Source organism: Ursus arctos, unplaced genomic scaffold (assembly GCF_023065955.2).
Source record: "Ursus arctos isolate Adak ecotype North America unplaced genomic scaffold, UrsArc2.0 scaffold_25, whole genome shotgun sequence".
NCBI lineage: Eukaryota > Metazoa > Chordata > Mammalia > Carnivora > Ursidae > Ursus > Ursus arctos.
This window is the reverse complement of record NW_026622930.1, coordinates 29,406,374-29,432,129: the sequence shown is the minus strand read 5'-3', so window position 1 is coordinate 29,432,129 and position 25,756 is coordinate 29,406,374. Positions and strand designations below refer to the sequence as shown.

Sequence of the window (25,756 nt, the reverse complement as noted above, 5' to 3'; positions counted from 1 at the left end):
ATTACCAGTTACAGAATTACTACGTCTAATTTTGAGTGCGTTTTGTGAATGTTTTCAAGGTCTCTCACTAACTTACTGTTTTCTGAATCATCAGGTGATTCACCGATGGGTGCCTTGCAGCAGAGATCCAGGTACTAGATCCCACATCGACAAGACAGTACTTCTGGTCCAGATTGATGATAAATATGTGACTGTCATTGAAACTGGGGTACTAGAACTTGGGGCCGAAGTATGAGCCAGTGTTTTATAACTACGTTTCTTTTCCCTCTCCATTCCAAGACATTGGAAAAAGAGAGGAGAGCATGGAAGATGCCTACAGGTATTCCTTTGCTCCTGTATGGGAGAGACTTGGACGGAGAGCGGGCTTGGTTAAGCGCCTCTCCTTCACCCTTCACCCTGACTCCTGTCACTGTCTCCATCCCCAAATAAAGCTGAAATATTTTTTTAAGTTAGCTGCCGAGAAAACATTTTGCATGAAGGATAAAGTTCTGTTAAAATACATCCTTAAAAAAGTTTTTTTCTATGTATTGCCTATGCTTTACATCAACAAACTTCATTTCTAAACTACAATCTCATATTTTTCTAATTTCTTTGCCAAAAATAATTGCCATGTTTTGTCACAGAACATGAAATCCATTTACCTTGATTTTTAAGAACAGACCAGTATAGAAACCTTCAGTTTGACATTTAGCAGTATGAACGTTTAATGTACAGTGAAAGAGACTATGAACAGACATAGATTTATCTTATTCCTTGAGCGCTAAAAACTTTAATGAGAAAACTGCACTAATTTTTTACAACAATGCACTAAAGTCTGAGATTTCTCAGAACATTTATTTATATATAAAAATAAAATACCATTATTTAAATTGCCTTTGGGATTAACCCCTTCCCTTTCCTTAAACATACATAGCAGGAACTGTGCTGCTCATTTTCTGTTAGAGTCTGTACTTCATGCCAGTACATTGGGTGTTTTCTTTAAAATGAACACTAAATCGCAAGATACACTTAGCTTCACCTTTGGCATTTCCCGGAGATAACAGTCAGTGCATCGGTCCTGTGAACACTACTGCCACCTCCTGTGTCCACATGTCAGATGAACCCCAGCACCAAGCGTGCCCCAGGCCTCTGCTTCTCTCCGCTTGGGGCAAGCTCTGCTGGGGTCAGTTCTGGGAAGAAAATATTTTTGTTTTTCAGAGACGAAGATGAACATCCAAGAATTTAAAGAAATAATTGATTGTTTTTCTTTTAAGAGTTATTAGCTCTTGAAGTTATTCACATGCAGTTCAGTTAATTAAGTAAAATTTTTTCAAACAAAATTATCCAAATGGTGCAGTTCTTACTGTTATATCCCTCTCTGAATAACCTCGCCTTTTATTTTGCTCCTCTCTTCTTTTTCTATTACTTGAATTTTATTTCCTGTAATTTATAGTGTGTAGGTGTAATTTGAAATATTTATAACTGTGAAATTGACTTAATATGTTGTCTCATAAATTTTATTGGTTTTTTAAAAAATATGCGTGTATTCAGGGAAATATATAATTCAGATTTACAGTTGGGCTAGGTGGAAACTGCAGTTTAGATTTAATTTCCAACTTTTGGCATTTTTTAGAGCCTTCAGAAAACTTTCCCCTTTTGTGTGAAACTCCAAAGACGACTGTGTATCTCATCTCCTCTGAGCATTTAGGAGCAGCCATCTTGGGAAGTAAAAAGACGCAGGTGAAATTAATTTTAATCCTATAATTTAGTGAATCCAATGCACCCAAAGTGTTATTCATTCAACACTTGGCGTTAGCCATATTTCAGTCACTCGCTGGCCACATGGGCCTGGTGGCTCCTGTATTGGACAGCACAGGCTTGAAGTGTCTTTTGATGAGGTGACAGGAGAGAGGAGCTGTCTCCCTCCTTGGTCCCTACTGTTGGTCCTATAGTTTGGCGTAACACTTCAGTAGAAGGAAGGGAAACTAAGGAAATCATTAGCTAATAATATGCCACCCGACTGCCTTTTCATCTGTTTGGCCCTTTTCTTATTTAAAATTTTTGTGGCAATTCAGGACCCAGTGTGCTTCGTGCTGATGTTTCCATACTTCACATTTTGCAAAATTTATTGTTTAAAAACACTTGTCGAGTGATTTAGTGAACCTTTATACAAAGGGTACCCTTGCTAAATTGACCAATTAAAATGTATTTTCCTGATCCTGTCGTGACATTCTGTATTCTGTATTTGCCTCCTTTTGGCAAATTTACAGTATGTCGTTAAGGTTCAGGCTTTTATTTTTCTCTTCTGAAACTGAATATATGAGCTGTCTATCCGTCTATATTTATTTAAAATATTCTCAAAGGAGTTATGATTCCTGCTGCTTTTTCTCTTTCTGAAATGAATATGATCTTTTCATGGTCATTACCTAGATGGGAAGATAAGTGGAGCCCTTTCAGTCTTAAATGGAAGATAATTCATTTTCTTACACATCGGGGGGAAAAAAAAATCTGAGCTTCAGATGATTCAGTCAGAAGGGCTAGAATTATTTTTATTTCTAACCTCCCACCCCCAATTGTTAAACACATTACATACTCTAAAAACACAAGAATAGATTTTATACAGAACATATATATTGGGTCTTGATTTGGGGTAGCAACTATGGACATTCATCTGAAAACAAGTTGAATTTTATTATCAGATAGCCCTTTAGTGAATTTATGAATTAGGAACCCCTAACAGGAGCCCTGTTATTTTTTGAAGTCTAAAACTGATAGTCTTTTCGAAGTTAGAATACTTTTCTAATAATTATGTCAGAGGAAGCAGTGATAATTGAAGGAAAGATTCATGTCTTAACAATAATTGGACCTGAATTACTACATACAGATACACATGCTTCCATTAAGTTGATCACACTGTCTTACTCTACCTTCCCCACCCCACCTTGGAGAACAGTGAGCTGTTTGTGTAGGCTCCCTGATTAACTTTCTTCGTTAGTGTACAGGACTTCGGCATACATACACTACTGTCTTTAATTCACAATTGCCAAAACTTTCAGAGTTCCATAATTTGAAAATAAGAATATGGAATTAAAATACTAGCTTTTTATGCATTTCCCTTGAACAGAGTTTCGTTGATATCTTTCTGGTCTTTTTTTTTTTTTTTTCCTTTGGTTTTGTTTTTTCCTTCTTTTGAGAGAGAGAGTCCTGGAGTGAATTATAAATTGTTAGCTTTTTTTCTTATTTCCTCTGATTCAGTGGCAAAAATCACTTTATAACTCAAAATTAAACTTTTGGTTAATCTTCCGGCTTATAACTTGGTGTGAGCCCTCTTTTTACACCATTTTCAATACTTGATAAAACTTTAAACGTTCACTTTTTTCTAAAGAATTCTAAATTTTCCAAGAGTCTAGATTAATATAAGCTGTTGATATTTAAGGGGCTTGGGAGAGTAGGTGGTGCGGCTGTGTATTTTTAAGGTAAGAGGAGATTAATTACCTTTCAGGAAATTAATGAACAAACTTCATCAGTGTTCTGCCTTCTTTGAGTTTCTATTATTGGAAGATGAGCTTCCATTAGATTTGAAGTAGTTTTAAAAATATTTCAAGTATATCTGAGATACTTCTACTAATCCTTGAAACAGAAGTAGTCAGTGTTTCTATCCTGAGCGAGGTGTGGGAAATTACTCTTGTGTACCAAATGTCAGGCAATGAAAACTTAAGTTTTTATGTAGAGACTAAGCTCATTAGGAAGGTATGTTTTTCTCCTTGGGTTGCTTCGTTTTTCTATTCTGTCAAAATATGAAAAACAGCCTCAAATTTAAGCAAGGGTAGTTTAGCCTTCATAAATTCCGCTTTGCTTCTGAGCCGCATCCTTCTGCCTCTGCTTAGAAATTCTTCACTCGATGGATTGCCGCATTGAGTCATTCATCCAGAATGAGGTCTTTTAAACTTATGATTTGCCCGGAGTCTAAAATTGTCTTCTTCTTTTAGTTAACTTTAAAAAATCTTTCCTCCTAAATATATGACTTGAGAAAAAGATACCTTAGTAATCTTGCTCAAGAAGTCTTTGAATTTGTTTACTGGCTATTAAGCGGCTATTAAGCTATAAACTGCTGCCCAGATTAATTACTTTTTTGTTTATCTTCCTTATTCTTTCATTAATGTAGACAATCCCCCACCCCTTTGTTTAAACCCTCAGGATTCATTCTTCTTCTCTGTAGTGTGATATAATCACGCAAAATTACTTTGCTTGGACACAGATGTGGCTGGTCCATTTTCTTTTGATGTGATAAATTGTTCAGATAAGGTATACAACATCAATTTTTATCCTGAGGCTTTCCTTTAATTCTAAAATGAGTAGAAAAATAATGAGAATCAAGGCTAAAATGATATTTGGATCCTGTTAATGGCCCATGAACTTTTGGTTTCAGTCTTCTGTGGAAATTGAGTTTTATTGATCTAGAGAAAGAGGAAAGTCAGATAGGACCATGTATTTGTGCAGCATAAGTTTTAATATTACATTGGGTATCTGTAAGGGTTTTTAATTAAGTGTTTAAAAACCAGTCTCTCTCTTTTTCATTTCTCTATTGAAAATATCTGGTTGGTATACACCTAGGCCTTCTCATTTTTAACTTGTGAAATGTTTAGGTAAGAATTGTGTTTGGAAAGGAATTTACTATTATACAGATAGATCTGGTAGGTATGTGAGTGGAGCATTAATTTTGCTTGAAACAAGTATATTTTCTGCTTTGAATCACCTCACCATGGTCATCTGTCAAGAATTACGTATGAGAAGAATTTCTCTTTATTGCCTATCAGCCACATATTCTTTCTGAAGTAGAGTAGATTAGTTCTATTTGCAAGCTAAACTTTTGTATCTGCCATTTTATGGAAGCAACACCACATTCTTTGGGGGAACCAGAGCCGATTGTCATCGCAAGGTTACATGACAACTCTGTCGTAAGACTTATACCTATTATATAGGATCAGACCTTTTTTTCTCATGCCTCAGCTCTGCACCTGACAATTTATGATTCAGTGGAGCCACGCTAGAAGGAACAGGTCATGTAAGATGGTGGGAAGGGTGGATGCCTGGGTGTTACTTGCACAGATGACGTGATGCCCTGGGATTCAAAACACAGTAGCGGGTTAAAATGAGATGGCTGCTCCAGATGACTCTTGGGTTTAGTGTGACTGCGGTTAAACAAGACTTTTTATATGTGAAGCTTGATTCTGCAACCAAATTAACAGAAATGTGGAGGGAAATCATGTCTGCTTATGCTTTTTAAAGCTTATAGTTTAAGTAAAAATAAATTGTAAAAACTGGTTAACCCTATATAGTGAGCTCTGCATGAGGAAATGGAAGGAAGAATACTAAAAGTGGTTCAGGAAGATCTATGTGAGGAAGGAAAATGGGTTTCCCTTTTCTGATCATGGGCTCTGAAAGCGTTCATTGCCTTTACCAGCATTCAGTATAAACCAGAGGTAAGAATATATGTACTTGCGTGGGTCCGTGAGTGTGTGTGCGTCTGAGTGTTTGTTATTCTAAATAGCTTGTAAATATTGTAGTTGTTTAAAATGGAAAATAAAAGCTGAGATTGTTTTTTTCTTTGCAAATATATTGCATCAAAAATACAGTATTGACAGTGGATAAAACACTGAGGAAATAAATTTTTTTTCATTTTGCCTTCTGTCCATTTTTGTCAAATTAAGAATAATTTAGGTATACCATATTAAGCGCTGCATAGCATATTTTAAAACATGTACTTGGTTCTGAATAATATTAATCAGAAGCTTTGGCCTATAAACATGCGATTCAGCTTATAACAGAAATGTACATATTTCATATTAAAAGGATATCTTTTCATACTTGGTAGAAAGGTTGTAGTTTATGTCTTGAATTTGTCTGAATATGTCATATTGATATAATATTAGATGGAACGTATATGATAATAAAAGTGTACATGTATTCACTCTAGTACACTACGTTACAATATAGAAAAAGAGGTGAACGTTTGGATTCCAGTCAGGCAAACACTAACCTGAGGCGTGTACTAACCCACTGTTCACACGTATAATACTTAAAGAAAGTGCAAACTGACTTAAGAATCGATATACTCCTGATCATATCACGTATTAAGCCTTTAGTGAGTCATTTTAGCTATTAGTAACAACCAGAACCGCCACGCTGCGTATTATACGCCATCTGTATCAGAGTCCCAGACAGTTCGCTGTCTTCCCACCCAGGATCACAGTGGCACAATTGGAAATGTAGTGGTATTTAGTCTTATTTTTTCTAGTGACAGGAAACCTGCTGGTTAAAGGAAACACATCTTCAAAGAAAGAAATTCTCTCTGTACGCGAGCTGCATCAGTCTTAGAGCCAGAGTTTCAAAGGGGGCTTGACATGAAATTTGAGTCCCATAAAACCTCTCCATTGTTCTTAAAGTGCAGCTTACTTAGGATTTTTCCACCTAAAGGGTCCAGAATTTCTGCTGACCGGTAGCCGCTGGATCTCACCAGGTTAGGTGTGTTTTCCTGCGGGGAAGGTGAAAAGGATCCTGTGAAGTAGGGCCATTACCAAATGGTGGTTTCTTGGGTTTGCAGTCCACACTTACTATGCAAAATGCTTGTTTTATCCCCCCCCTTCATATGTGCTTATTAAAGGAAATTAAGTGTAACTAAACTTCATACTTTGGAAAATGTAATTTGGTATAAGAGGTTCCCTAGATTGCTTTGTAACTTCTTAGGATACACAATAACAGCACGTGGCTAGAGATGAATCCGTCTTGTCTGGTAGCCTTTTCAGAAACCATTCAATTTCAATGTGCAGTAAACTGTATCTAAGGGAAAAGTCATCCTTTGGTCCAGGGCTCCCTTTCGCTCCCCAGAACGTTGTGTGAATACATAATAATTGACCCTTATAAGAATACTCTGGGTCTCCAGTCCGATTCTAAAGCGCATATACTTGACCTGTGTTTATCAGATAAAATCAACATCCCAGGACAGTGTTGAATTTAAGCAGATACCAAGTAGTGCCTCTCTATTCATAATACTCTTAATCGTTAATGGATTTGCTCTCACACACCACCCACAACTTCTTGATTTTCTGCCGATACAGTATAGCACAAATGGAAGGTGTACCTTTCTTCAGACAGAATGCAGATTTGTCTAGCTTATTAATTTGGGAGTGACTCCTTTTGTACAATTGCGACATGAAACAGTATTCATTTAAATAGCTTCAAAATACTAATTTACTTGGGATGCTTACAGTTGCAAGGAAGAGAAAACCCATTTCAAAGTTGCTAAATATAGGAAATTGGCTCACTACAAAATTAAGGGTAGACTGGACTTTTAGGATTGGTTTGTTCATGTTACTCCAGCTCTGTATATCTGTGGTTTTCTCAACTCTACCCCTTGTGTATGCTGGCTTCCTTTCAGACTTGAGCTGTCTGTAGTTCTAGACCCCATTCTATACACATCATCATCCAGAAAGAAAAACACTTAATTATCTCTCTTACGTGGGAAAATTTCCCAGAAGCCTATGCATCTTTTTAATATAAGATTTGACATAGGCAAGATCCTTAACTTGTCCCGGCATCCTGATATTCTAAACCCATCATGGACAAGAGAAACAGAATTACCGTGATTGGCTCAGACAAATCCGAGCTAGCCTGAAGCTGGAGTCCATTCCCCAAACTGTATGGTTGCTACACAGCGCATACAGCAGTGATCACTAAAATGTCCACAACAGATTTGTATGTACTCTCCAGAATTTGAGTATTGTTTTCAAGAAACAGAGACTCAGACCACCTGAGAATTAAGGTGTTTCTTCTAGGATGCATCGGTAGCATTTGTAGAGCAGAAAATCAGCAGAAACTTAGGCAGACACAGGTTTTGCTCTCCTTTTCTCAGGGGCTGCCTTACATCTCATGACATGTCTGCTTTTCTCTGGGTAAATTATTTCCTTCCTTAGATTATCGGGCAGGGGAATTTATCTGTGAAACAAACTGGACCTGGAAATGATCTTTAGGCAAAGGCTTCTAATTATGGATTCAGATTTTCTGTTTATTGTTAGTTTTGGCAAGTTGGGTTTTTCTAGAACTGAGGTTCTCAAACTTTTGGGTCTCTGAATACTCAGAAGAAAATTACTGAGGACTCCCACATCCCAAAGAGTTTTGGTTTATGTGGTTTATATGAATATTTATTACATTAGAAATTAAACACATTTTAAGATATTATTTCTTAATGAATTAATAAACTCATTACATGTTGACATTTTCTTTAAAATTATGCTTCCAACTTAAAAAATGTATGAGACAGCTTCTACGTACAGCACGTTGCATTGTATTATTTTGGTTGAAGCGTTTGAGGAAGACCTGGCCATATATATATATATTTGGAAAAGAAAGGAGTTATTTTAATAGCCTTTTCAGAAAATTGTTGATATTCTTGTTTTGATACTTCAGTAAAATTAGACAATTGGCACTTTCTTAAAGGTTAGTTGCAATGTGGAATCCCCTTTGTACTGGATTATTTTAAAATCCGTTGCCTTACCTCACTTGGAATGGATCTTTTACCTGGGTGTGCTTTTGTAACATCGTTTATTTAGAAAGTAATGGTTCCCTGAGTTATGCAGATCTTCCAAATGTTGACACATTTCATTATGCATTATAAAAAAAATCACTTTTTTTCATATCAACATCAATGTAGTCAGATACACCTTTACTGGGGAGCTAGAAAGCTCATAGTGGCAGATACAAGCATTCTAAATTTCTTTTTATCGAGAGCTCAAATTTTATCATTGGTAACAAATATTGTCAGTTGTTGTCTTAAAAGCCACAGACTCGTTTCATTTTTGAGAAAAATCTGTCAAATACTGAAGTCTGAATAATTATAATTTGTCTCAGTCTTTCTTTCGAGTAAAAATAACATTCCATGAAAAAAAAAGTGACTAGCTTAGCTCATAACTCAATCACAAAAGGACTGTCCTTTGAGAAAACTATGTTTTGGTATGCTGAAGGAATGCTTTGTACATACTTCCCATTTTGCCACATAGAATCTTTAAAAGATGTGGGTTTTTGTGTCTTTTTTTAAAAGATTTTATTTTATTTATTTGTCAGAGAAAACACAAGCAGGGGGAGCTGCAGGCGGAGGGAGAAGGCGGTTCCCTGCTGAGCAAGGAGCCTGATGTGGGGCTGGATCCCAGGACCCTGGGATCATGACCTGAGCTGAAGGCAAACACTATAACCGACTGAGCCACCCAGGCATCCCAAAAAGATGCATTTTGAAGGAACGAGATGTCCTAAATTTAACAATTTTTGTTGCTTCATCAAAGACACTCAGGTGAAATTGATTTTTCCCCTGTGAGTGCATGCTGGTAAAGAATACAATGGCTAGGGGCACCTGGGTAGCTCAGTCCTTAAGCGTCTGCCTCTGGCTCAGGGCGTACTGGGATCGAGTCCCGCGTCAGGCTTCTCCCCTGGGAGCCTGCTTCTTCCTCTCCCACTCCCCTGCTGTGTTCCCTCTCTCGCTGGCTGTCTCTCTGTCACATAAATAAATAAATCTTAAAAAAAAAAAAAAAAAGAATACAATGGCTAGTACTACAGTTTGGTGCCATTGCCTTGAATCCTGCTAAGGTGCCTATAGTTTGACTCACCGCGTCTTCTGCACAATTACTATAAATGTCAGTACAGCGAAAAAGGCAGATGATATCTTAAGATAGTATTATTATGAAAATAATTTTGATCTCATGGATCCCCTGACGGAGGGAGTCTTGGGCACTTGTGGTGAGATTCACCGTTAAGGAATATGTCTATCCCATTTTCATTTTCAAATTTATTGGCATAAAGTATTTCATAATATTCTTTCAGTTTTGTAGTGTCTGTAACATCTATAGGTTTGCCCCTTTCCCATTCTAATACTTAATTATTTTTGCCTTTCTTGATTAGGCTCAACGAGATTGTCTTTTCAAAGAACCAACTTTTGGCTTTGCTCATCCTTTGTATTTTTTTCTTTAACTTCATTTCCACATTGATATTCCTTCTATTTCCTTCTGGTTTAGTTTGCTGGGTTGTTTTTTTTTTTTTTTTTTCTAACTTGTTGAGATGGACACTCAGCTTTTTGGTTTTCAACCTTTGCTCTTACTATTTGTATTTTAAGGCTGTACTTTTTTTTTCTTAAGAGACAGAGCTCACACATGCAAGAGGGGAGGGAGGGGCAAAGGGAGAGGGAGAGAGAGAATCTTAAGCAGGTTCCACACCTAGCATGAAGCCTGACACAGGACTTGATCTCACGACCCTGACATCATGACCTGACATCATGACTGAGACACTCAGGCACCCCAAGGCTGTACATTTCTCTTTAGCCATTGGCTCTAGCTTCATCAAACAAGATTTGACCTGTCGTATTTCCATTACCAATCATTATTATTAATTTCCATTATAATTTCTAATTTCCATTATGATTTCTTCTTTTACCCATGGGTTAATTAGATTCATGTTGGTTAATTTTCAGATATTTGGAATTTTCTAGTTGTTTTCTAGTTATTGCTTAATAACCATGATCAAAGAAACACTCCTAATGATCCTCTGAAATTTGTTTAGCCTTGCTTGTGGCTCTGTATATTGTCAATTTTTGTAAATGTTCCCCTGGGCATTGGGGGGAGAAACATGTATTCTGCAGTTATGGCAGCCTTCTATACTAAATATATCAATTAAGTCAATTTTGTTATGTTATTGAGATCCTGTATATTTTTTTTTAAGATTTTATTTATTTATTTGACAGAGAGAGAGACAGCCAGCGAGAGAGGGAACACAAGCAGGGGGAGTGGGAGAGGAAGAAGCAGGCTCATAGCAGAGGAGCCTGATGTGGGGCTCGATCCCAGAACGCTGGGATCACGCCCTGAGCCGAAGGCAGACGCTCAACCGCTGTGCCACCCAGGCGCCCCTGAGATCCTGTATATTCTTAACTGATTTTTTGGCGGGGCCAGGGGGTGTCCATAATTGTAGATTTATTTCTACTGTTCTTTCAAGTTTTGGTTTATGTATGTTGAGGCTACATTATTAGGTACATATAAATTTGGAAGATTTGCTTTGACCAATTGATGCCTTTAATCATTATAAAATGCCCTTTTCATGTCTATTAATACCTGTTGCCCTAAAATTTACTTTATCTGTTGTTAGTATACCTAATGTTTATATGTTATAACTGTATTCATCCTTTCACTTTCAACCTTTCTAGTTCTTATTTTTAGAGTATTCTCTTAAAAGCCACCATATAGTTGGGATTGTTTATTCAATTTGATAGTTTTTTTTTTTTTAAGGATTTTATTTTTAAGCGATCTCTACACCCAGTATGGGGCTCAGACTCACAACCCTGAGATCAAGAGCTGCACACTCTGAGTGAGCCAGCCAGGCACCACAACAATCCTTGTCTTTCAAATGGAGTATTTAGTCCATTTACATTGAATTGCTGATTTTTGGGCTTAAATTTATCATCTTACTATTTGTTTCCTTTTTGTCTCCTGTTTTCTGTATATCTTTTCTCCTTTCTTGCCACATTCTGGAATAAGTCATTTGCATTATTATACCCCTCCTTTTGCTTATTGCCTATATATCTTTTTAATTATTCTTTTAGTGGTTATTGAAATTAAAATTTACCTACTTAGTACCTTACCACCTCTCAGACTGACTGTTTCTACCTTTGCATTTTTTGGTACTATTTTGTCATGCATTTTTAATTATGTGTATATTTTAAACTTCGAGGGCATTATTATTTGGTATAACTTATATTAATTTAGGTTTATCCATATACTTAACTTTTTCCATTGTTCTTTATGGCTTCCTTTATTTTTGTGATTTCTTTTGGGATAATATTCCTTCTGCCTGAAGAACTTCCTTTATAGTTTTTTGGTCCGCTAGTAACAAATTCCTTGAATTTTTATTTTTCTTGTGTGAAAATGTTTTTAAGTTTCTGGGGCGGGGAGATACAGGGTACTGAATTGGCAGTTATTTTCTTTCTGTACTTCAAAAGTATTTTATCTCACTGTTTTCTGACTTCCTTGGTTTCTTTTAGTCTTAGCTGCTCTTTTAGGAGGCAGTACCTTTTTATTTCTTTGGTTATTTTTAAGATTTCATTCTTCTTTGTGATTTTTAATAGTTTTCCATATTTAGCTTCTGTATAGTTTTCTTTGTATTTATCTTGCCAAAGCTTTGTTATTGTCCCTTGAATCTTGGCCATTATCTCTTCAAACATTCCTTTTGGCGTATTGCCTTTCTCTCCTCACACTGCAATTACAAAATATATTAAACCTTTTTACTGTGTTTTTATCTCTTACACTTTTATTTGAATTTCCTATCTTAAGTCTTTCTATGTTTCAAACTGACTATTTTCTCCTACATACCCTCATTTACTTATTTCTTCCTTTAGCTATATCTAGTCTTCTGTTAAATTGATCTATCGAGGTCTCAGTTTTAGTAATCTTACTTTTCAGTTCCAGAATTCCCTTTTTTAAATATAGTTTTCATTTAACTCTTGATATTTCTCTCTTGTTTAATTTATTAAACATATTAACTACCATTATTTTAAAGTTCATGTCTAATAATTTTAATATCTGGATCTCTTGAACATGTTTCCTTCTCATCAGTCTTTATGGTTTGGTTTTTTTGTTTTCGTTTTTTGGGTTTTTTGTTTTGTTTTGTTTTTACATATTTCTGATGTGAACTTAACTTGTATATGAGAATGTATAGATAATTGAGGCTGTGGATGTTAACTTCCTCAAGAAGATTTACTTTTACTTTTGGCAGACAAGGTAGGAAATTAGAGAGTGAGCTTTGGAAGGTGGACTTCAGTCTCCTGAGTCTGTTATTTCTAGTTCACCTTTACTCCTATGCCATAGCTCTTCAGATATCCAAACTTAAAAGTCTGGGGTTTCATCCGTAGTATTCCCTGAGTTATAATTATTGACGTCACAGCCTTGGGAGAGTCCAGAAGCTCTGTTCAGCTTCTCAGCCTCTCAACCATTGCTTTCAAATTGGCAGATGTGGCTGTCATAGTTCTCTGGGCTTTCCTTCTCTCAGGGGTCTTAGCCTCTAAAATTGTAGTTATGGTAGTAGCTCCCAGAGCCTTCAAATATTTTTTTATATTTTGTATAGTTTTTTTTTTTCCATTGTTTTTTGTGGAAGGCTTGGTTGCAACATGCTTATTTGCTGTTATTGGCTGGGGTGGGGGGATCGCCTCTGTCAAGCGTTAATCCTTACTATGATGAACTGGCACACTCACCTCTCTGTATCATAACATTATGTTACTTAAGCATTGGCTAGCCTTCTCCTTGACTTTACGTACGGTATTCTTTCAAGTTCAGCCATGTCTGAAGTTGCTAGCTAACCTGCAGGTATTCACCTATGATAGAGAGTGTTGGAGGTGTTGAGTAGAGTGTAAGGGTCTCATGGTATAAACTAAGTCCACTGAGATTGAAGGAGCTGACTGTGGGCATGGCAGCTATTCTGAAGTTTGTGTCCCATCCAGTACAAAGTGTATCCTGGAGGTAGGCCAGACACCTCTGATAAAATAGGCAGACCAATGAAAGATACATGGGGTTTCATTAACATCTTGCATACCTGTAGGCACTGATTAAATTATAGGTCACATTATTTTTTATTTAGAAATCAGTGTTTTCAATCACAACACAGTGGGTTTTTCCATGTTCTCTTTTCTAGGCAATTATTTCTTGGCCCGAGGTCCTTATTACCCTCCTGTATCAGAACACAGCAGGGTGATACAGCAGCAGTAACAGCAGAGACAAGATAGCCGAAGTTCTTTTCCGGCCCTGAGTTTAACTTTCTAATTCATTTTCAATAGAACAAAATCTCCATTGATAGCCTAAGCACTAAAATGTGCTTCAGGCAAAAATGAAGGGAACTTCATCTGTCTTTTTTCTGAGCTGGGTAGGATGAGTGTTTGGAGAATAAAATGGTTTAATTACTGAAAACTACTCCATCTAGAGGCTTATGACTCATGTTGTGTGACCTTAGATTTACTTTTTCTTTGGACATATGGGGCCAGAAGACAGGAGGCAAAAAATAGCTTCCCTTGAATAGTAACTTTTCCTTTCTGGAAACCAGAAAACTATCCACTTCCACAAGTTCCGACATGTCCCTAGTTAACATCTCTGTTTCTCAATGTATATTAGGTCACCCTCTGGAAATGCAGGTCAGAAAGAAAACACAGAGGTGATCTGGGCCATGGGTGAGAGGGACAAAGAAATGACAAGTACCGAAACTGGGAGAGCTTCTGTGTCTCCAGTAATTAGATGGTATGGCATAGCCACCGAGCCACGCACTCGCTCACCTGCCCATGGCCTTATGGAAATTGGGCATTGGTCCTAAAAAAATGCGAGATCCTCAGGCCTCACTCTCTGGATAACATGGAGAATGAAGTCAAATTTAGGGTGCATTTGTTTCCATAATGAAATTTTCATTAGCATCATTTGGTAGCTAAAGTTACACAAATATGTTTTAGTTTAAAGGAGTAAGATGGCAGAAGAGCTAGAGTTAATGTGGAGAGAGATTCTAGAGAGGGGTCGATTGGCTACCCAAATATAGCTGGCTTTATAGCTCATTGGGAGTTCGTACATAAACTTGGTTTTGTCAGAACCTAAGTTTTGTAGAAACTTGGGTTTTTTCAGAAACTGATTTAAATTTAGAACTAACTGGTGATAATGAAAGGAGGAGATAAATATGTTGATCAAAATGCCAGTGTATTAATTTAACAGTTCTAAAGATCAGGGCCCTCCCAGCTTCATCAGAAGATAACTGATAGGCCACGTGGACCATCAGAAGTTAATTTATGGACATAGGTTTGGAGCACAAGGAAGGCGAACATGATTTTTTTTTCTTCCTGGCTTGGAAAACATGCTTTATAATTTTTCTGCATTTCTAGTGATAGAATATTTACGTCTGTCAGTTTTAGTTTTTTTTATTCTGTGGTGGTAAACCGCTACCAAACTTCGGGTTTTGACTTTCTTTTTCCAGACACAAAAGCACACCACATTTCTCGTATTGTCACAGTCTTCAGATATGTGAATACAACTAGGTTGGGCTCGAGCTTCCTTGCACATTCAGTTTCTACTTCAGCCTGACACTTTAATTGGATCGCTGCAACACCTTGCCCTTCCTGTTTTGGCTGGGGAGGATTGGTCTTTACTACAGGCAAGAGTTTTACAATTTTAAGTTTGGAAAAGTCTCTATCTTGTAATTCAGAGGACATAAATTTACTGGACCTCCTACTTTATTACATTTCCAACTAAGAAGAATTTTTTTTTTTTTAAGATTTTATTTATTTATTTGACAGAAAGGCAGTGAGAGAGGGAACACAAGCAGGGGGAATGGGAGAGGGAGAAGCAGGCTTCCCGTTGAGCAGGGAGCCCAATGTGGGGCTTGATCCCAGAACACTGGGATCATGACCTGAGCCAAAGGCAGACGCTTAATGACTGAGCCACCCAGGTGCCCCCCCCAACTAAGAGGAATTTAAATTAGTTTCTCTAAATACACCATCGATTTGGGGAAGGGGATACTTTTTCAAAGAATTTCATTAAGAGCAAATAAATGTTTTAAGAGATTAAAAGTAAAGTCTGTTTTTAGAAAGGACATTTAAAATCTGGGGTGTCTGCTAGCCTGAAAAGGATTGCCATGAAGTAAATTGATCTTGGAAATATTCCATATTCAAGGACAGATGATAACAAATTACAATGCAGGCTGATTTGACAATGATCTCTTAGCAAAAAGAAAATAAAAGTCTGCCATGTCTGTGGCAAAGGTCAGGTATATCGTAACTCTTGCCAGCTGATGGGATGCCTGGGTGGCTCAGTCATTAAGCATCTGCCTTTGGCTCAGGGCGTGATCCCAGAGTCCTGGGATCAAGCCCTGCATCAGGCTCCCTGCTCTGCTGGGAGCCTGCTTCTTCCTCTCCCACTCCCCCTGCTTGTGTTCCCTTTCTAGCTGTCTCTCTGTCAAATAAATAAATAAAATCTTAAAAAGAAACAAAAAAACAAAAAAACCTCTTGCCCAGATGAAAAATTCTGGAAAATAGATTCTATTTCTATTGGAAGTTCTGGCAAAAGGACTCTCTAGAATGCTGTAATGATTTTCTTTGAAAAGGGTTGATTGCAGTAAGATGTGAGTCCCTACTGTGTGCCAGACAAATTCAGAAACCTGCCTTATGTTTTTACTGTTGTCTTACATATTGGAATTTAAGGGTTATAAGGAAAAGGTAAAATCGTGACGCTCAGATACAAGAATGTAAACATGTTCAAGAATTTATTTGATGCCTTAATCTAGAGAACTAACCACATGTTGCGATGAGTTCAGATTTAAGTTTTCTAAAACACAGTTACGTGGAGTAAAGGAATATTGAAATGAATTGTAAATTGGAGATAAATGTTTTCTTGTTGTTTTAGGGAGGGAGTCATTTGAACCTTTATCAGAGGGGACAGAGTTTATATGTCTTATCAGTTACCTACAACTTACAAAGTCATAAAATAGCTCCCACAGAATCAGAATCTAAGACAAAAGGGTATGCTATAGACCGTGCATGGTCTACCATTGACATACAAGTTTTTTCTGCCTGATGTTCAGTAATTTGCCTGAGATAATACACAGGATGAGGCAAGATGGAGGCAAATTCCTCTCGTCAGTGTACAGGGCATTCCAATTGCAGCAGAAGCCTGGAGGAGGTCGTTGGAAGCTATTGTGTAATTCAGCCTTGAGGCGGTTGGCCTAAACCAAGTTGTTGACTATAGTGGGTTCACTTCTGTGGAAGTGGACTCTGAGCCTGAACTTTTTGCACAGGAAGTTGGCTGGGGAGTGCTCTTAGGAACAATACACATGAGGGAGCACAAGAAGCTGGATTGAACAGAGGAAGAAATTGAACTGTGATGCAGTTAGAGCAACGGCTTTAGTCGAAATCCCTGGGGAGATCTGGAGCTGGGTGGCTCTTCTGAGATGTCCTGAATCAAAACAAGATGCTGAGGGCCCTTTCTGGGGAGGTCAAGGCTCCTGGCAGCTTGGGGGCATGGTGGCCCCTATCCTGAAGTGGAATCAGGCCAGAGCACCCGAACAGCCACTACGGTTCTTGGACTGCTCATTTCCGCAGGTCTCCCTCTTCTGCTGCCCTTTTGAGATTTCCTCTTGACTAGCACCTCTCCTAGTCTAGGTGTTTACCTGCTCTTACCCCTAGCTTTACCTGTTGGGGTGACCCAGATTCCCTCATCTTCGAGAACTCTAAGCCCCTGGTTACCATGCTCTTCTGAAGCAGTACTGAAGTACTGCTGTACTTCACTATTTTCCGCTTGAACTGGGCAAGGGATTACCAGGAGCCACCCTAGTGTATCACCTGGATGGCAGGTATGTTCTCTCCTGCCCCCATTGTGTGACAGCAGCCCTGCCTCCTCCTCATCTGGGTCAATTACCTCCAGGATGGAGGTGACTTATTTCCTTTCCCACCGGTCTATTAGCACAAAGAACCCAAAGTGATGATGTCACACACAAAGCCTCAAGTTGAATGGGATTCTTGCTGTATCTCCTGGTAAAAGTTTCCCCCACTTTGGACACCAGGTTCTTTAGACACACAGAGCCTAAAGTTGTAGGAATGAGAAGCACAAATTCCCCAAATGGGTCATTGATAAAGATGGCAAGTGGGGCCATTCCCATTTCTACCTGTTTTCCCAGTCTTGTGTATTCCACTTACTGGGGTCTCAGAACCACTAGAATGGCCATTGGTTGAGGATATATCCTGCATCCTAAAGGATGCTGCCCCACCCTCTCAGGATATCATTTTCAAGTTGGTACCTCAGCTGTACTTTCAAAAGCCCATTCGATTGTTTGATTAGGCCAGCAGCTTCTACAGTACATGATATGACCAGTGGATCCCTTGGCCACAAGCCCACCTTTCTACCCTCTACTATGAAGTCCCTTGATCCAATTCAATGCTATATGGGATCCTGCATCGATGGGTCCAACCCTGTAAACCCTCATATGATCCTAGTGCTGGAGTCCTGCAAACAGGAAAGGCAAGACCCATACTTAGAACATGTGTTAATTCTAGTCAAGATAAATGCCCTATCTAGAGTGGAAGGGGTCCAGTGTAGACAACTTGCCATCAAGTGGGTGGCGGTTCTCCTTGAGGGATGGGTATTGTATCAAGGGTGATCTTTGTAACACTCAGGTTAAAGGTTAGACAGCATCAGTAGCTACATCACCTTGGTAAAAGGAATCCCATTGTATGTCTTCCATTGCTGCCGCAATGGCCATTCCTTTCACACACCCATTTTGACAGCACAGGAGTGGCTAATGCAGAAGATGGCTGGGGACACCTGGGTGGTCCAGTTGATTAAGCGTCTGCCTTCAGCTCAGGTCATGATCCCAGGGTCCAGGGATTGAGTCCCGCATCAGGCTCTCCCTCAGCCTGCCTCTCCCCCTGCTTGTGTGCGCGCTCTCTCTCTCTCTGTCTCATAAATAAATAAATAAAATCTTTAAAAAGAAAAAAAAAAGATGGCTGATATCAACTGGCCAAATCATTTGGACTGTTTGGTTGTAGTACTTCCGTAGTGGAGGCCTCTGGTGGCCATTAACATGCATTCAAAGCTCTTTATAATCCATGCCCACTCCTATCCATTCATCCATCCATGTGCCTCTACCCTTGTCCCTGACCTTCTTTCTCCTTTTAGGCTCCTGGCCAACCAGCCAAGCCATGTGCTACTTCTATTAGTTTATGTTTTTTTCTGTCCTCGGGCCTGTTCTATGTCTACAGAAGGTGGGTGGCTGGGTAGCCTGATTTTTGCCTTGCGAGGATTTCCCTTCGCCACTCTCTTAAAGGGCCACGTGAGTGGGGCTATCTTGCAGCAGCTTCAAGGTGCAGCAGCAAATCAGGAGCTATTTTCAGATGACCTCTAGTTCTTTGTGGTAAATGCGATAGCCTTACTCCAGAACCCTGTGGGTCTACATTGTAATTCTCCAGCTAGGCTTACCATAAACTCTATACAGCATCTTTGCCCACCATAGATGCTTTAAATATCATAAGATCTACCAGGTTTTATGGACCAAGGAGCAAGGCTGCTTATACCACATGTGGGACTGGCTACAGTCATTGCTTGCCCTGGGCCCTACTTAAAGCTTTCCATGTGACTTGGCAAATGGGTTAGAGCAGAATTCCCATGGCTGGACTTTGCTGACCTTGGAATCCATACTGACCTGTGGAGCATATGATTCCTTTTTAATGATGGGAGAAATTAGTCCTTTATTTTGAAGATGTCCCAGCAGTCACCTGAATCTTTATAGGCTTTATTTCCCATCATACTTGCACTTTTGCTCATCCTGTTTGATTGACATGAGGCCATCAATGTATTGGGCTAATGTAATGTCCTGCAGCATGTCTACAAGGTCAGGCTTCGTACAGACTGTATTTTGACAGCAGAAGAATTAACATAGCCCTGGGGCAAGATCATGAAAGTATAGTGGTATCAATCTGTGGATGCAGACTGCTTCTGGCCCTTTCTCTCAGTGGAGATGGATAAGGATACATTTGCCAAGGCGGCCATATACCAGGTACCACCATGTGGCTGAAGCAGGGTTAATTTTTTCTGACAAAGATACCGCATCTGTCTGGCTTTTTGGTGACCTGACTGGTGAATCAGTTGGAAATAAGCAGGCTATCATCTTTATGTCTTTTCCTTTATATCTCTTTTATTAAAAAAAAAAAACAGCTAGATCTCTTTTAATCTCCTTGATAGCTCCTCTCAGACCCACGGGATATGGCATTATTTATGAGTTACTTCTTGGCTGGGGGGGGCAGGAGGGTGGTTTCATAGGCTTCCCCTTGGCCTTCCCCAGTGTGGTTAACTAGATGGTCTGCCTAATTACCAAGTATGTGCATTCTGATTATACATGCTGGGACTAGGCAAATAACCACTGGGTAGGTCTTTGGACCCAGTGGGACCACTTTGAGTCAGACCTGCATAAATCTCCATATATCTCTACCAGCATTCTAACACGGGTCATGATGACACTTTGGGTGCCCAAAAGCAATGTCAACTCCTATCCTGTTTCTATGTCCAACCACTCCTTGGAATCTCTGGATCTTCCCCTTGGCCCATACATCTCTTGGGGAAGGACAGAGAAGGTAACCATCCCATATATGTTGTGTGATATTGCAGGGTACTTCCTTTTGAGGGCCCAGCTTTCCCTTCAAGTCACTGAGTTCCAGGTCCAGACCCTGGGCAACGGATTATGATTTTTTTTTTTTATTAAGGTACTTCCCTTCAGCCTCCTTGATTTTTGTTTTGATTGTGCATAGATTGCATGATACCCTTGTTGGCTGCCCATCTGTCTGACTTGCCCTTCCGAATGCCATGTTCTATTAACCATTTCTATGTTCTCTCTGGGTTAGGCTATCTTAGCTGCCATGCTGACTTTGCTCCTTATACAATAATTACATCCACCTTGCTTCTGACGCCATTTACTTCTCAGCCTCTATTAATGCAAGTCTCTGTCATCCCATTGTTATAGGGGAGCTAGTCCTATCGCCGTATCTCCTAGTCCCAGCCCTGGCCCGCAGAGGACAGCGACCACTGAGCTGCTTCAGTAGTAGTATTTGTGCCCCTCTCACCAGCACAGTTCTTATCATTCTGCTAAACAAAGTGTCCTCGTGGCCCTCCCTCCCATGGAACATAGTTGGTGGGTTTTCTGATCTTAGGTAATATGCCCATTTTAACGCACCCACTTCTCTGGACCTCGGACCCCTTTCTTCACCACTACCATGGCAATTTTGGCATTTCTGTTGTACTTAGTGTGGACTGTTGCTTCTTCTAAGCTCTTGGGAAACAACCTAGCAGCATATTTGCATTATTTTTAGGGGCTTTGCCAGGGTATCAATCTTCTTTCATAGGAGAGTGTCCTCCTGTTGATAAACTCCTATCCAACTTTATATTCTGTTTCTGTCAATTCAGCATCCTCCAGATTCAGTCCCATATCTATTCTCCGTGCTTCTGCCAGTATGCACTGATGGGATCTTACAGCTCTTTTGACACAAAGCCTCTTTCCTCCCAGCAGACCTAGCACTTCCTGGCCAGGTGGTGGTGTGGCTTGACCTGTTACTGGCCAGGCAGCCAGGAGAGGAGGTGGGAGCCGACTGAAGGGGATGAGCAGATTTGAGTGGTCTCCAGGCACCAGGGAGTAGGTCACCTCTGACCTGAGGCCAGTATGTGGATTCCAAGGTTCTCAAGAGCATCGAGTTGAACTGCAGTACAGTTACAACAGAAACATCAGCCAGTTCTACAGGGAGCTCTAGAGCTGCCATGGTCCCCATTTCAAGTCTCAGTTCCTTCTCTACTGGGGCCCCGCCCTGGGCACAGCAGACTTACCTAAGTTGAGAATTTAGTCTGCTCTGGAGCTCTGCTCCCTTAGCATTATGCTCTGGCCCAAGCCTCCGCTGCTTCTGTCCTCTGACTGAAGGAGATGAGAGGTTCTTTATGTGCCCCCAAGCAGGCCCCTCTGACTCTGACTCTGACACTTTGCCTTAAGTAGGTGAGTAATTGTCCTCAGCCTGTTGCTGTCATTGCCCGGTGCATTGACAGCCCTCAACCCGTGAGGAGGGAAGGAAGCCTAATGGGGCGGAGGGAGAAGGTGAACAGCAATGCAGTCACAACAAAGGCCTCAGCCTATCTCACCACAAGCCCTAGAGCTTCTATGGTCCTTCCGAGTTACCTCAACCTAGGGTACAGAGGCTGGAGCTAGCTCAGGCAGCATTCACCAGTTACTGGATGTGGGGTGCACCCAGAGGAGGCTTAACCTTGGGTAAGTAGTTTCCTTTGGAAAGAGGGTAATTCCTGGGGAGAGACATAGCTTTGAGCAGTCAAGGGGAAGGAGCGTCTCATCATGAAGGGAAATGTGGGTGGCACACAGCATTTATTGCCTTGACCCTGGGAATAAAGAGGAAGGCTAGGATAAGAGAATGGCTTCTGGAAGAATTGACAGGATATGCTGACCAGATAGCATAGAGTTCTTTCACTCAAGGACATTTACTACCTTTTTTGTGATAGATACAGGCTATGAATACCAAGGGTCCTTGACCTCTAGGAGCTCACAGTTGGAAACCATGCACCCACAGAAGAGTCAGGACAGCAGCCAAGATGTCAGCAGCAAGATGTATGCAACATGAAGCCAGGGGGAGGGGGGAGGAAGGATGTGACTAAAAACATAAGACAATTCTTGATACAGTGGAGTGTTTTGTTTTTTGTTTTGTTTTGTTTACCTTTGGAGTTCGTATTTTCCCTTCCTCGAGAGACACTCAAATCTGACTCAAAAGGAGAAATCTTCTTCCTGAGGGACCTGGGAGTACAGAGCGAGTGTTAGTGCCATTCCTGCTGGTACCTGCTCAGTCAACAGTGACGCCCCCATCCCACCCGCATGTGCACCCCATCTCCCTGCATTGTGCCGCACAGGAGATGGGGAGACCTCGCCTGTGGACGGTTGAGAGTCCCATGGCAGGAGCAGGGCACTCCATCAGAGGTGAGACCCTCACAAGGGCAATGTGTGTCAGGGAGTGGCCTTTCCTTCTGCTCATGAATACAATGAGAGCTCAGAGTCAAGAAAGGTCCCAGTCTACAAATAGAAGCATAGCAGGCGAGGGAGCAGTGGCTCTGCTGATGGCCCTCATAAAAACTGCCACAAGATGGCAGCAGGAGCTCGGTCCATTGGGAGAGTTTAGGGGTTGGTGCTGGGGTGGAGTTGGTACCCCTGACCTACACACGTTCCTGAAGAGGTGTGAGGAACAAAAAACCGAATGACAGGCTCTTGGAACCTATTTAAGTCGGGTTGACACACTGGTAGTTCCCCTGGCCTTGTGCCCTTTCTCCCAAGATGCACGTGTGTTGCTTATCTCCTGTGCCTATTTACATTGGCCCATTTGACTTCTTTCCTCTGGCTAAATGTGGGCCCTGCAGTCAGAAACCTTAATTACAAGACTTCCCCTTAAGACATCCGGGGATTGTGCAAAGTGCTCTCCTTCTACTGTTTCCCTGCCCCTCACAAAACACTTCATTCTAGGCAGTAGAGCTGATGCTTCTCACAGGACCCAAGAGAACCCAGTGTCTGCAGGCCATCAGCCTTTGCTCTCGGGGAAAAAGCCAGTTGTAGCCTTTGGAGGACAAATGGCAAACTGCCCTGCTTGCCCCTTGACAGACGGGACAGGTGACAGTGAGGAGCTGAACGTGCTGCAGTGAAGGAAGCCGAGCGTCTGGTGTCGAAACAGCTCAAAACCATCATTCTGGTCCTGGGCACTCCTCGGACGACACCCTGGAGCCAGCACTTTGGTGCAATCCAGCTGCTGGATGGGGAGAGCATGCAGGCACGCCCCGCGCCACACACACGCGGGGACAGCAGGTAGCAACCTCACTGGACAGTTGAACAAAGACTGTAATCTGAGGCATTAAAGATGAGGCAGCCGGTGAGGGAGACAGAGAGCAAGGGTCCCCGAAGGAATAGGACAGGCGATAAGAGCAGGAGCTCCTGCCCCAGGGCCTGGAGCAGAGGGAAGAGGTGAGCCTCTCAGAACCTTGTGGGTTGGAGGAAGGGCTTGGCTCAGCAGCAGCTCCAGCTCTGAGGAGGGGCCCAGCCCACAGCTGCGGGGTACCCCTGAGGGGCATGTCCCGGGATGCCGGGAAGGGGGAAACAGCTGAAGACGTGACCGGCTGCAAGGGCTTTGGTGGAGCAAAGCTGCAAAGTCAGAGCTGTGCCTTCCCCTCCTCCTCCCTTCTAGGCTCCCCCGGCCCTTCTTGTCCAGCCGGCTGACAAGGAGGAGGGTGATGTGGGCAGTGTGGAAGGCGGTCTGGGAGCTGAGAGCGGACAGACCAGCCCCTGGCCCGGCAGCTCTGCCCTGAGCTGTCTCAAGGTGGTCCTGGGCGGAAGGGCAGAGTCACCACCCAGCTGGTGAGGGAGTTACGCTCGGAGAGAGGGGAGAGACAGGAGAGTGACTTCATGAAGGGAGGGCAGGCTGGAACCCCAACCCTGCAATCCTGATCACGGCTTCCCAGGCAGTGCAGCCGCAGAAGCAGCAACTTGAGCCTTCCAGGGACCACACAGGCCTGGACGGGGGCCGCCAGGGCTCGCCCCCCCCGGCAGCTGGCAGGCCAGAGGAACTCCTTGGAAGTCTGCCCTGTGTGAGACCCCAGAGTCTCTGCCCATCTTTCGGGGGTGTGCAGGAGGAGGCAGCAATAAGGACAGGTTGAATTTCCCAGAGGGATAAGGACTTATCGTCCAACTTAGTTTGATTTAAAGAAAATAATGTAAAATAAACAACCTGAGTTTGTAGAGAAAGACCCTTCTGGTTCCGCCGGTGACCACAAACGGCCAGGTGCCCTCGGACACGCAGGCCTCGCCCTCAAGCCCTTGTTGTCAGAGGTCCAGCTAGCTGCTTCTGCGTCAGTAACTGGCTCCTCTGAGCGGGGACGTGGTAAATTCCTTTCATGAAAACTAAATAAAAATCCCAGCCACCGTTTATCGAGAGCTACTCTGTGCCAGGTGCTTTCTCACCAGGGCTCCTGGATGTGCTGACATTCTGGGCCTGACAAATCACTGCTGAGGGGCAAGGAGGGCCCCCTGTAGAGTACCACGGATTTACACTGCGTCGCTCACCTCAGTCCTCACAACCCTAGACTATTACCCTTCCTTATTTGTTTTATTGTTTTATTTTTATTTTTTAATTGAATGTTTTTTGTTTTTTTTAGAGAGGTGGGATGCAGGGGGAGAGGGAGGGAGAAATTCTTAAGCAGGTTCCATGCCCAGCGCGGAGCCCGACACACAGCTCTGTTTCACAACCCTGAGATCATGACCTAAGCCGAAGTCAAGCGTTGGACGCTTCACTGACTGAGCCACACAGGCGCCCATATTTTATTTTTTTATTTAAAAAACTTGTGACATACACGTAACGTAAAATTTCCCATCTTCCCCGTTCTTAAATGTACAGTTCAGTGGCATGAAATGCATTCCCACTGTTGTGCGGCCATCACCAGCGTCCGTCTCTAGAGCTCTTTCCATCTTGCACAACTGAAACTCTGAACCCATTGAACAACTCCGCGTGCCCTCCTCCCCCAGCCCCTGGCAGCCACCGTTCTGCTTTGTCTCTGTGACTCTCACTACTCTAGGTACTTCATGGGAGGGGAATCGTATAGTTTTGTCCTCGCACTCAGTGTGAGGTCTTCAGGGTTCATCCGGGCAGTGGCATGTGTCAGGATTTCTTCTTTTGAAGGCTGATGGGCCGTTGTATGGCTATGCCACATTCTGTTCATCCTTGCATCCGCTGATAGGCACCCGGGTGGCTTTCACCTTTCGGCTATAGTGAGTAATGCTGCTCTTAGGACCCCTTTGACAGAGGCAAACACTGGGGCATGAGGGGTGAAGTAACTTGCCATGATCCCACAGCCAGTTAGTGGCAGAACTGGAATCCCAGCTGAGCCCTCAGCTTCAGGGATTGTGCTATTGGCCACCACGAGCCCTTCTCGATGCAGGCAGGCCGGCACCAGGAAAGATAGACCCTTCTTTTGCCATCCGGTCAACTCGGACCCGTGACTGCTTTGCTGGGAGCTGAGTGGGGTTGAAAATTTGTAGAGATGAGGAGAAATGTTGGGAATTAGAAAATGATCACTTTTTGTTTCCCCATCAAACCTTGAGTCTTGTTTTTTCCCTGGAAAACCTGGATCAAATGAGGAGGTAGAGAGATTTCTTCAGG

At 41.6% G+C, this 25,756-nt stretch overlaps 1 protein-coding gene across 16 annotated transcripts in view; it reads left to right on the top strand.

Moving 5' to 3' along the window:
• Window positions 1-25,756, top strand: part of PCNX1 (pecanex 1) — a 230,249-nt gene that overhangs the window by 162,638 nt on the left and 41,855 nt on the right. For 9 of the 16 annotated variants that reach the window (XM_057318460.1, XM_057318458.1, XM_057318457.1 and 6 more), the window contains 2 exons: window positions 95-131; window positions 1,613-1,719. In XM_057318460.1, coding sequence (XP_057174443.1) covers window positions 95-131; window positions 1,613-1,719 — 144 coding nt within the window. Of the gene's footprint in view, window positions 1-94; window positions 5,664-25,756 lie in introns of those variants that run through there. The other 7 variants (XM_048219771.2, XM_026519611.4, XM_057318459.1 and 4 more) reach the window with 2 other exon arrangements.